The 12,382-nt window shown below is 42.2% G+C and overlaps 1 protein-coding gene across 1 annotated transcript; it reads right to left on the bottom strand.

Moving 5' to 3' along the window:
• Positions 1 to 3,508: 3,508 nt before the first annotated feature.
• Positions 3,509 to 5,832, bottom strand: LOC142531736 (uncharacterized). Its single transcript, XM_075637959.1, has 2 exons — positions 4,201 to 5,832; positions 3,509 to 3,796 (listed from the first exon to the last, which is right to left on the bottom strand). The coding sequence occupies exons 1-2, from the start codon at positions 5,830 to 5,832 to the stop codon at positions 3,509 to 3,511; spliced, it is 1,920 nt and encodes a 639-aa protein (XP_075494074.1).
• Between the last annotated feature and the right edge of the window lie 6,550 nt (positions 5,833 to 12,382).

Raw genomic sequence — 12,382 nt, 5'->3', positions numbered from 1 at the left:
CTGGCCCAAGTGGAGCTTGCTGAGGCCCGGGCGGAGGCGACGGCAGCAAGGGTAGAGGCAGAGTCCTCCCGCGTCCGGGCTGAGGATTTTCAGGCTGCAATAAGCCTCATAAAGACTGCCCAGGAAGAACAAATGGCCAATTTTCTGAAATCCCCAGAGTTCAAGAAGATGGTGGCTGATAAAGTCTTCCCCTATTTCGAACAGGGCTTTAACAAATGCCTGGAGCAGTTTGAAGAGGCGGGTCTTGTCCCAGCAGACCGGGAGGACTTTCCAGACTTGGAGAAGGCCGCTGCATCCCTCCTGGATGAGGAAGAGGAGAAGGACCAGGGTCAAGACCCCAAAATAGATTAGGACTTAGGTTTCTTTTCCCCCTCTTTTTTTTTTATTTCCCGGGCTTCCGGGCACCTTGTAAATTTCTTCCCGTTAATGAAAATATTTTGCTCTATATTCCTTGCGTTTGATAATTTTGAATGACTACTTTGCTTTAAATACCCTTGTAGGTTTTAATCAATCTTCTCCAAACACCTTTAAATCGGGATGTAATCCCTGATCTTTGAAGAATGATCAGGGTGCGAGTCCCCGGGCCAAGGTACAAGTCCTTGGATTTGAGATGACCGGGGTGCGGGTTCCCGGGCCAGGGTACGAGTCCTTGGACTTAGTAGATAACCAGGGTGCGGGTCCTTGGGCAAGGGTACGGGTCCCTGGACTTAGGAGATAACCAGGGTGCGGGTCCCTGGACCAGGATACAGGTCCTTGGACTTAGTAGGTAACAAGGGTGCGGATCCCTGGGCCAGGGTGCGGGTCTCTGGACTCAGTAGGTAACCAGGGTGCGGGTCCCTGGGCCAGGGTACGGGTCCCTGGACTTAGTAGGTAACCAGGGTGCGGGTCCCTGGGCCAGGGTACGGGTCCCTGGACTCAGTAGATAACCAGGGTGGGGGTCCCTGGGCCAGGGTACGGGTCCCTAGACTTAGTAGGTAACCAGGGTGCGGATCCCTGGGCCAGGGTACGGGTCCCTCGACTCAGTAGATAACCAGGGTGCGGGTCCCTGGGCTTAGTAGACATGTCCTTTAATAATTTCTTTATTTGATGTGGAAACAGTGGATAAAAGTGTTTTTTAAACATAATATTTCTTCAAATGAAAAGCATTCCATGGCCTTTTAAGAGTTTGTCCCTGAGAATCTTCGAGATAATAAGCTTCCCCCGAGCTGACTCTTCGAATTATTTTAAAGGGTCTTTCCCACCTTGCTTCCAATTTTCCTACATCACCCACTGGTTTGACCTTCTTCATGACCAGGTCCCCTACTTGAAAATCTCGTGATCGAACATGCTTGTTGTAAGATTTCATTACCCGGCTACAATAAGCTTCCATTCGAATGGCTGCTCTGTCTCTCTTTTCTTCAACCAGATCAAGTTCAATGGTCCGAGATTGATCATTGTTGCTCGGGTAAGATTCTACCCGAGTAGAAGATTGCCCAATCTCCACAGGTAGGACTGCTTCTGAACCATAAACCAGACTGTAGGGAGTTTCCCGAGTAGTTGTTCGTGGTGTAGTTCGATACGCCCATAATACACTCGGCAGTTCTTCCACCCAATCTTTACCCTTCCCATGAAGCCGGGCTTTCAATGCTTGCACAATGATTCTATTAATGACTTCAGTCTGGCCATTAGCTTGAGGGTAGGCTACTGAGGTGAAGGGTTGAATAATCTTCATTTCATGACACCATGAGGTTATTTTCTTTCCCTGGAATTGCCTCCCATTATCTGAAATTAATTTCCTCGGGATTCCATATCTGCAAACAATATTTTTCCAAAGAAATTTCATGACCTCCTCCTCAGTAATTTTGGCCAATGGCTCGGCCTCTACCCATTTGGAGAAATAATCCACAGCCACAAGAACGAACTTTTTCTGTGCCCGGCCTATGGGGAAGAGGCCCACAATATCCAAACCCCATTGGTCAAAAGGGCATGATACGAAGATTGGTTGCATACTAGCAGCTGGGCGATGATGAAAGTTTGAATGGTCTTGACAACCCTGGCATTTTTGAACAAATCGGGTAGCATCCTGATTCATTTGGGGCCACCAGAATCCGGCCAAGATAGCTTTTCGAGACAGAGCAGTCCCACCGAGGTGTTCACCACAGCATCCTTCGTGTATTTCCCGGAGGACATACTCCACCTCATCTTCTGATAAGCATTTGAGTAATAGGCCTTGATATGATCGTCTGTATAAAACATCATTCAAAAAGAAGAACCTGGGTGCTTGTTTTTTAATTTTTGCGGCTCGGGCCCAATCTTCTGGGAGCTGGCCATGGACTATATACTCAATGATAGGGGTCATCCACGAGCTTTTTTGAGTCGGGGGAATTTCTCCATCAATAGAGAGCATTAACTGGGTAAAACAGAGGACTTCTCGGGTGCTTATATCGGACATGGAAGAAGCCAACTTGGCTAAGGTTTCAGCTTCTGCATTTTCCTCCCGAGGAATTTGCTCGATAATCCAGTCGGTCAGAGACGCTGCCCGGGCCATGATGAGCCCCAGGTACTTGAGCATTTTTTCATTTTTGGCCTCATATGCTCCCTTGATTTGCCGTGTGACCAACTGAGAGTCGGAATAAATAATGACCCGGGAAGCACCGACTTCCCGGGCAGCCTGCAACCTTGCCAAAACAGCCTCATACTCTGCTTCGTTATTGGTGACCCTGGAATCAATCCTCAAAGCCAGCTTGATTTTCTCTTCTGATGGGGAAACCAGGACCACCCCCACTCCACATCCTGATAAATTTGATGCACCATCAACAAAGACCCTCCAGACCTCTTCTTCTACTGGTTGAATCATTTCTATTAAAAAATCTGTCAATGCATGGGCTTTTATAGCAGCTCGGGGTTTGTATTCAATGTCATACTCCCCGAGTTCCACTGTCCATTTAACCATTCTTCTGGAGACCTCGGCATGGGTCATGATCCTCTCGAGTGGGGAATTAGTGAGGACCACAATGGGATGTGAGAGAAAATAAGGCCTCAACTTCCGAGCAGTCATTACCAGGGCCAATGCTATTTTTTCCAACTCACTGTATTTTAATTCTGCTCCTCGAAGGGCGTGATTGACATAATATATCGGTTTCTGATCGGCTCCTTCTTCCCGGACAAGCACAGAACTAACAGCAAATTCAGTGGCGGAGAGGTAGACCCATAATTTTCCCCGGGCTCGGGCTTGGCCAGAATAGGCAATTCAGCCAGATGTTTCTTCAAGTCTTGAAAAGTTTGTTCACATTTGTCGTCCCAGCCAAATTTTTGCGCTTTTCTCAGGACTTGGAAAAATGGATAACTCCGATGGGTAGATCGGGAGATGAAGCGTGACAGGGCAGCAATCCTTCCGGTTAACTTTTGCACATCTCGGACAGATTGAGAGAAGGCATGTCCATTATTGCTTTGATTTTTTCAGGGTTGACTTCGATTCCCCGTCAGTTACCAAGAAACCCAAGAATTTACCACTTCTGACCCTGAACACTCATTTGCCCGGGTTAAGCTTTATTCCGTATTGCTTCAAAGTGGTGAATGTTTCAGCTAGATCATCAACAAAGTGGGAGACTTCCCGGGTCTTGATTAGAATGTCGTCCACATACACCTCAATATTCCGACCTATTTGCTTTCGGAAGACAAGATTCATCAGGCGTTGGTATGTAGTCCCTGCATTCTTCAATCCAAAAGGCATAACAACATAGCAAAAGGTGCCCCCGGAGGTTATAAAACTGGCTTTATATTGATCTTTCAGAGCTAAGGGGATCTGGTGATACCCCTGATATGCATCCAAAAAGCTTAGTAACTCGCATCCAGAAGTGGAATCTACCAGCTGATCAATCCGGGGGAGTGGATAGCAGTCTTTGGGCAGGCTTTATTCAGGTCCCTGAAATCAACACACATTCTCCACTTCCCAGTGGATTTTGGGACGAGGACCACATTTGATAGCCATGTAGGGAATTGGACTTCCCTGATATGCCCGGCCTTCAGCAATTCTCCTACTTGCTCTTCAATTATTTTATCTTTTTCAGGGCCGAAATGCCTCTTCTTTTACTTCACGAGCCGGGATCCTGGGAGGATATTTAATTTATGCTCGGCCACTTGGGGCGAGATCCCGGCTAGTTCCTGTTGAGACCATGGGAAAACACTAATGTTAGTTTTTAAACATTGCAAGAGATTTACCCAGGTGGACGTGCTGATGTCTCGGGCCACCCGGACGTGCTTTCCTGGCTCAATTTCCACCACTTCTTGTTCTTCTTCAGTGACAAAATGCACCTCTCTCTCCTTGGCCACTTCCTCTAGACATTCCTTCTCCTTCCCTTCCCTCCTTGCCTTCTTCCGGTCTACCCGGACGGTCTCCCCATAACACCTCCGAGAAGAGGGTTGGTCTCCCTTGACTTCCCCGACCTGTCCTCGAAATGGAAATTTAATTTTATGGTGATAAGTGGAGGCCACAGCTCTTATCTCATTCATAGCTGGCCTTCCCAATATGATATTATATGAGGACGGGGCATCAACCACGGTAAAAACAGACATCACAGTCTTCCTCAAGTCTCCAGTTCCCAAAGTCAGGGGCAGGGTGATTTCCCCCTCAGGGTACACAGCATGTCCAGCAAAATCAAACAAGACAGTCTCAACCGCCTCTAATTGATATTCATGTAAATCCATTTGGACCAACGCCTCCTTAAAGATGACATTGACCGAGCTGCCATTGTCAACAAATACCCTCAACACATCATAATTAGCTACTCGGGCCTGGATGACTAGAGCGTCGTTGTGGGGTAGACTAACTCCTCTGAGGTCCTCTGGCCCAAAGCTTATAACTGGCTCGTCTCTCCTTCCTCCATCAACCTCCAAACACTCCCTCCTGCTCCTTGCTTTCCGGGCCCGATTGGAATCACCATCTGTGGATCCTCCCGAGATCATTTTTATTACTCCTCGGCTTGGGGAAGGGTCCTTCCTCTCAACTTTTCTGTTCCTTTCTTCTCGGGAACTTGTTTTCTCCCTCCTGCTTCCACTCGGGATGTCTGCTGACTTCGGAGGAATATTCGGTCCGGGACGTCTAGACAACCAAGGTGGCTGTCTAGACTTATCTCGAGGGGGATGGGATGCTGGCATAGAATGCTTACTGGATTTCTTCCTCAGGGTCCGGCATTCACTGGTGTTGTGAGAAAAATCTTTATGAAGGGTGCAGTACCCTCTCTGCTCTGGCCTTGATGCCTTCGTCACTGGATTGGGAAGCGGGACTACATCCGATCTGCATTCTTGAATCTCTCGGTCCCGGGCAATTCTCAAAGGTACATGAGAGAAATGTCCCGGGCCACTTTTCTTGGGAGCTCTTTCTTCAGGCCTGACAGCCCGGTCTCCTTTGGCTCTCTTCAAAGCTTCTCTCTTTTGGTTCTGCGCCACTTCCATATTAATGTATTTTTCTGCCCAGGACAAGAGATCTTCAAAGTTCTCAGGCAAATTTTTGGTCAGGGATCGAAAGAAATCCCCTTCCCACAGCCCTTGCGTGAACGCGGTGGTTTTCGTCTCGGGTGCACTGGCCGGCACATCCAGGGCTACTCGGTTGAATCTTTTGATATATGCCCTTAGGGTTTCATCTTGCCCCTGCTTTACTTCAAACAAGCTGAAAACAGTTTTCTTGTACTTCTTGCTGCTGCTAAATTGATGCAAGAATACCTTTTGAAAATCTTCAAAGCAATTGATGCTTTGTGGTGCCAACCCTTCGAACCATCTTTGTGCAGAGTCGACCTGGGTAGTTAGGAATACTTTACACTTGATTTGGTCCCCATAACAATGCAACATGGCCATGTTTTCGAAGCGAGCAAGGTGCTCCTCGAGATCAGAACTCCCATCATAGTCCTTGATTTTGGTTGATTTGAAATGCTTGGGTAGCGGTTGCCGGATGATGACATCAGAGAATGGACAACCCTTTGCAACTTGAATACCGATCTTAGAAACAACTTGTCATTCCAATGCTTTCACCTTCTTCCTTAATTCCTCCAACTCCTCTGCCACAGTGGGAGATTTAGATCCTGCACTTGATTCCCTTTCCTCCTCCCTTCTCTCCTTCTCCTGAGGTTGCTCACGTTGCTGCTCAGGATGACTGGAATGATGAGTAGGAGTCTTCTTTGCCATGGCCATCTTAACAGCATCAGTTATAATCTTGTTTAACTCCTCGGGAGTTAAATGAATGGTGGGCTGAGGACCATTAGGTGGAAGGCCACCTACACCAGAAAGACGAGTATTGTTCTCATCCTGGACTCGGGAAGTGTCTTGGTTTGCTCTTCTAGTAGGAGCCATATCAACGCCTTAGAACTCAGATTTCCCACAGACGACGCCAATGATGCAACCTAGGCGAAATGGATGAGTCAGGTCGGGTACTCTGCCGGACTTGCTATCAAGTTAAAGGAAATATGAGTCGAGCGTCTGGACCAAACTTCTTTCCTTCCTGAGATTTGAGAGATCTGCGGACAAGAAAGTAACCACGTGAATGGGCGCCAGAGGGGTGTCCGGCGTGACCACTCTGATGCTTAAGTCAGCAGGGTACTCAAACGATAATACCAATGTAGCCAAGTGATGGCTGTGAGATTAGTGTGGAGAGTGGAGTAAATGAGCAATAAATAAGAGTATTTAATGTGTGTATTCAATATCTGAATAGGAAATAAATGCAAGTAAAGAACCTGATATTTATAGTAGAGGATGTAATGATGACCTCGTTTTTTGTGTGTGAGCATTAATTATGGTAGGGTGGCTGATTATACCCTATTGTTCTGACATGTCAAATCACATAGTAGTCACATCCAGCCTACTCGATTTGACCAACCACTTGCACCGATGTCAGAGATAGGTCGGCTACATACATTCTGTTTATCGGCGGTATTAAATGCTTCCCTCATATCGAGGGGGCCCGGGTGGAATGCTTCCCGGGAAATAACATAGGAAACCGGACCCCTAACAGCCGGACGATCGGACTCCTCAGATACTCGCCTTCCCGGCTCCTGATGAATCCTCCCTGCAGATTCTCCTTGACGACCTGTCTGTCCCACAGCCCGGGCATCAAATGTCCCTCCCAGCTATCCTTAGGCTCCTTTGTGGGACTCAATAATCCATTTATCCCGATTCCCGAGTTATCCGTACGACCCGGGAATAATGCATGCCCCTGATTCGGGCACTATTCTATATCTATGTCCAGGGTTATCTATAACCCGGGACATTATGGGGCATCACTAAGGTTTTTTTTTCTTGTTAAATATTACATTCTTATCATGTCATCCTCGCATTACAGCATCAACTATGAGTTTTAGCAATTCATTACTCTCTTCGGTCATCCACACATTATATTTTGTCTATGAATCTCTCATTGATAGTATTACTTGAGTATGCATAAGATAGAAAATATACAATGTTAAGAAGCTAACAAGCACATAAATTTTAATAGATATCGACCAAAAGAAACAAAAAGATCCAGAGACTTGATAAAGCATGATACAAACATTAAAACAAGGTGGGAAAAAGTTGGAGACATGAAATATCAAAAAAGAGTTCATATTTCAAAAAAATAAAAAAATAAAACTCAACTCCTAAATAAACAACCTATGAAAATAATATCAATTTCCAATGAAACCAAACAAAATTCTATACCAATTATTTTAAATGATGATACCTAATGTGATTTAACCCTAAAGCATTGGATGAATTGTGAAACAAGCCCAAAGCAAGGGACAAAGGAAAATTCCCACAAGGAAATGGATGCAGCATATAATTGTCTAGTTAACAAGTAAGATCCATAAAGAATAATCCAAAGATCTTTTCATAACTCCATTTTAGGTCTCTCAGTAGAACGAGTTAATGCAAGTAAAGATAACAGATATGAAAAAGCACAAACTACGTGATCAATTTTCTTCCTTAATTCATTTAATCACTTCAATCATGGATATTCGAAAGTTGATAAAACCTCGTGTCAGTCCGCATGTGTTTAGAAACCATATATCGCATGCATGCCATTCAACGTCACTATCATATTCGATCCAGATAGCCTATGTTCCACAAAAAGGGCAAAAAAGAAGTCTAAGACGGAGGTTCCTAACTTCTATGCTTATCACGACTACAGACTGCACAAAAAACAGTAATTTTAGCCACAACGAAAATGGCATTCCCACTCAAGTATCCTTCTTCATTTTTCCTGTCCCATGTCAAAATATTAGCATATTTATCAACGAATTATGTTTGTATACTATATAACATGCATCTATTAATCCGATGGATTATAGGTTTATATCTCCATTATAACAAATTGGATTCATAGGTTTTAAATCATTATATAATTAAAAATAATTAACGGATAATAACAATTTATTGTAGAACACGTAAATAAACTTGTTGAACAACACATAAGAACACTTGTTGAACACATGATTTCAACACAAATGTGCATGGGACCCCGGGTCCGACATCTATTTCTAATAATTATAAATGTGGAATTTTTTTTAAAAAAATCGGACCTTCCAGTTCCTCCCTTCTGAAAATAGATTTCGTCCTCGAAATCAAATCATCATTTACAAGTCTACGATATAATGATCAATACCGAAAGTAAGACCGAGAATAAAAGCATAACTTCATTTGAATAACTGTGGATATTTATGTCTTATATTGTCTTTTAATTCCCAAGTTGTCTCCTCTACACTATGTCTGTTCCATTGTTCTTTAATCAACGGTATCACTTTATTTCTGAGTTGCTTATCTTTTCTGTCGAGAATCTGAATCGGTCTCTCAAAGGAGCTCAAAGTCTGATCTAACTCAACCTCGTTGGGTGGAAGTACATGAGAAAGATATGATGATATTTCCTCAACATGGACACGTGAAAAATATCATGAACACCTGATAATGCGTGAGAAAGAGCTAATCTATAAGTCAAATCACCATTTTTTAAAAAAAATCGAGCATTACAATTTCTCCCCCCTAAAAATAGATTTCGTCCTAGCAATCAAATCATCAATTACAAGTTTACGATATAATGATCAATACTGAAAGTAAGACCGAGAATAGAAGCATAAAGCATAACTTCATTTGAATAACTCTGGATATTTATGTCTCATATTGTCTTCTAGTTCTAAAGTTGCCTCCTCGACACCGTGTTTGTTCCACTGTACTTTAATCAATGATATCACTTTATTTCTGAGTTGCTTGTATTTTATGTCGAGAAATCTGAATCGGTATCTCAAAGTAGCTCAAAGTCTGATCTAACTCAACATCGTCGGGTGCAAGTACATGAGAAGGATCTGGATGATCAACATGGACACATGAAAAACATCATGAACACCTGATAATGCGGGAGGAAGAGCTAATCTATAAGCCAAATCACCAACACATTTCAAAATTTCATACGGTCCTATGAATCTCAAAGATAATTTATCTTTCTTTCCAAATCTAATTGTACCACGGAAAGGAGATATTTTCAGAAAAACTATGTTACCTTTGTCAAAAATCAACGATCGTCTCCTGATGTTCGCATACTTAACCTACCTATCCTTAGCTGCTCGCATACGACTCTGAATCAATTTCACTTTCTCTGTCATATGTCTTATTATATCAAGTCCCACAACTGTTGCTTTAGATAAATCATCCCAGTACAAAGGAGATCGACACTTCTTGCCATATAGTGCTTCAAATGGTGACATTCCAATGCTCACTTGATAACTGTTAAAAGAAAACTCGAAAAGTGCTAACGAATCTTGCCAACCAATACCAAAATCAATCACTATAGCTCTCAACATATCCTCTAATGTCTTAATAGTATGTTCTGACTGTCCGTCTGTCTGAGGATGATATGATGTACTCAAATGTAAACGAGTATGAAGGGTCTCTTGTAAACTTTGGCAAAAATGAGAAGAAAACCTGGGATCACGATCTGATACAATGGAATTAGGCACATCATGCAATCTGAAAACTTCTCTGATGTATAATTTGGGCATCTGATCATGACTATATGTTATCTGATAAAAAATGAAACATGAAGACTTGGTTAATCTGTCAACTATAACCCAAATTGCATCGCAACCCCTCGACGACCTCGGCAATTTTGTGACAAAGTCCATGGTGATATGGTCCTACTTCCATTCCGAAACCTTAAGGCCATGAAAAATACCTCATGGTTGCTTCCTTTCTGATTTCACTTGTTGACAATTCAAACAACGAGATACAAATTCTGCTATGTCAGATATCATTCTTTTCAACCAAAATTGTTTCTTCAAGTCATTGTATATCTTTTTACTTCCGGAGTGTACACTGAACTTACTGCAATGACCATCACGTATAATCTGTATCCTCAACTCTGAAACGTTAGAAACTACAATACGATCATTCACAAAAAAATACCTTCATTATTGACCTAAAATTCTGATCGATGTCCTGATCTGACGAGTTCAACTGATTTCTGAATGCTTTGATCTAACCTTTGGGCCTTTCTAATTTTGACAAACAACTCGGGCTCTGCCTGGATCATAAATACTCATACATGTTGAGTATCTACCACAAAATCCAAACTAGAAAGACAACATTATTCTACTAGATCAGATACATTGCTAGTGATCAACGACATATTGCATACTTCTCTGCTCAAAGTATCGGCTGCTACAATAAACTTACCTGGATAATATTTTATCTCGCAATCATAGTCTTTCAACAAGTCTAACCAACACCTCTATCTCATGTTCAGCTCATCTTGTGAAGAAAGGTATTTCAAACTCTTATGATCAGTGAATATCTCAAATGTCTCCCCATACAAGTATTGATGCCAAATCTTTAAGGAAAAAACCACTGCTGCTAGTTCCAGTCATGCACTGGGCATCTAGACTCATGTGGCTTCAACTGTCGTGAAGCATAGGCAACCACACGGTCATGCTGCATTAATACACAACCCAGTCCTCGATGTGAAACATCCAACACCTGATGGGATATTCAGAACTGGAGCACTAGTCAATCTCCGTTTAAGTTCAACAAAACTAGCCTCACATGCCTGAGACCAAATAATTGGTGCATTATTTTGTGTTAGCTGGGTAATTGGTCTCGCAATATGTGAGAATCATTCAATAAATATGCGATAATAGCCTGCCAAACCCATAAAACTACGTTCCTCAGGAACTGATGTCGATCTAGACCAATTGATGATTGCCTCAACTTTGCTTGGATCAACTGATATATCATAACTTTAAATCACATGTCCAAGAAAAACCACTCTATCCAACAAAAAATTGCATTTGGATAATTTTGCATACAACTTTTTAGTTCTCAAAATCTTTAAAACAACTTTCAAATACTCGGCATGCTCAAATTAAGATTTTTAATAAATAAGAATATCATCAATGAAGATCCAATAAATTGATCTATATACCTTTGAAACACACGGTTCATCAAATCCATAAATACCGCAGGTGCATAGGTTAACCCAAAAGACATAACCAAAAAATCAAAATACCCATACCTGGTATGAAAAGCATTCTTAGGCACATCCCCCTCTCTAATTCATAACTGATTATATCCGGATCTTAAATCAATCTTAGAATATACTGACGAACTCTGCAACTGTACAAATAGATCGTCAATCTTTGGCAAATGATACTTATTCTTTACTGTGGCTTTATGCAATTGTCTATAATCTACACAAAGCCTCATAGAACCGTCTTTCGTTTTCACGAATAAAACCAGAGCATCCCAAGTTGAAACACTTGGTCTTATATATCCTTTAGCCAATATATCCTCAAGTTCCTCCTTTAATTCCTTTAGTTCAATTGGTGTCATCCTATAAGGACCTCTAGAAATAGGATGTGTACCTGACATCAACTCAATGTTGAACTAAATCTCTCGGACTGAAGGAAATCCTGAAATCTCATCTGGAAATACATCTGAAAATTCACAGACAATTGGAATATCTGCTAATTTAGGTACTGACCTTGAAATATCAATTGCATAAACCAAGAAACATTATGCTCTTTTCTGCAACAAACGAGTCATGGATAAAACGGATAATAAAGGAATCTTAGCTCGAGAACTCGTACCATAAAACGTCCAGTGATATGTCATATCAGGCCTAAACTTATCAACTTTCTGAAAAAATTCTACAGTAGACTTGTATCTTGTCAACATGTCAATACCAACTATGCAGTCAAAATCAGACATCACCAACAAAATACAATCAAGTTCAATGACATTATCTTCATAACGATATTCACAACCACTTATCATTTCAGCTGACCTCATCATTTTTCCCAGTGGAGTAATGACATAGAATGCAATGAGACAAAGTGCTCAGATATGTAAGTATGTGATGCATCAGTATCCATCAAAACATAAGTAGGATAAC

This window comes from Primulina tabacum, chromosome 17, assembly GCF_025594145.1.
Source record: "Primulina tabacum isolate GXHZ01 chromosome 17, ASM2559414v2, whole genome shotgun sequence".
In the NCBI taxonomy this organism is placed as follows: domain Eukaryota; kingdom Viridiplantae; phylum Streptophyta; class Magnoliopsida; order Lamiales; family Gesneriaceae; genus Primulina; species Primulina tabacum.
The sequence above is the reverse complement of the archived record's forward strand: the minus strand, read 5'-3'. Positions and strand labels throughout refer to the sequence as shown.

Bases quoted from the DNA above. Each gene is read 5' to 3' on its own strand.
- LOC142531736 (XM_075637959.1), bottom strand. From the start codon at position 5,832: ATGGCCATGTTGCATTGTTATGGGGACCAAATCAAGTGTAAAGTATTC. The intron at 3,797-4,200 runs GTAAATCTCTTG...GATGCATATCAG, and splicing joins ACATCAGCACGTCCACCTGG to GGGTATCACCAGATCCCCTT.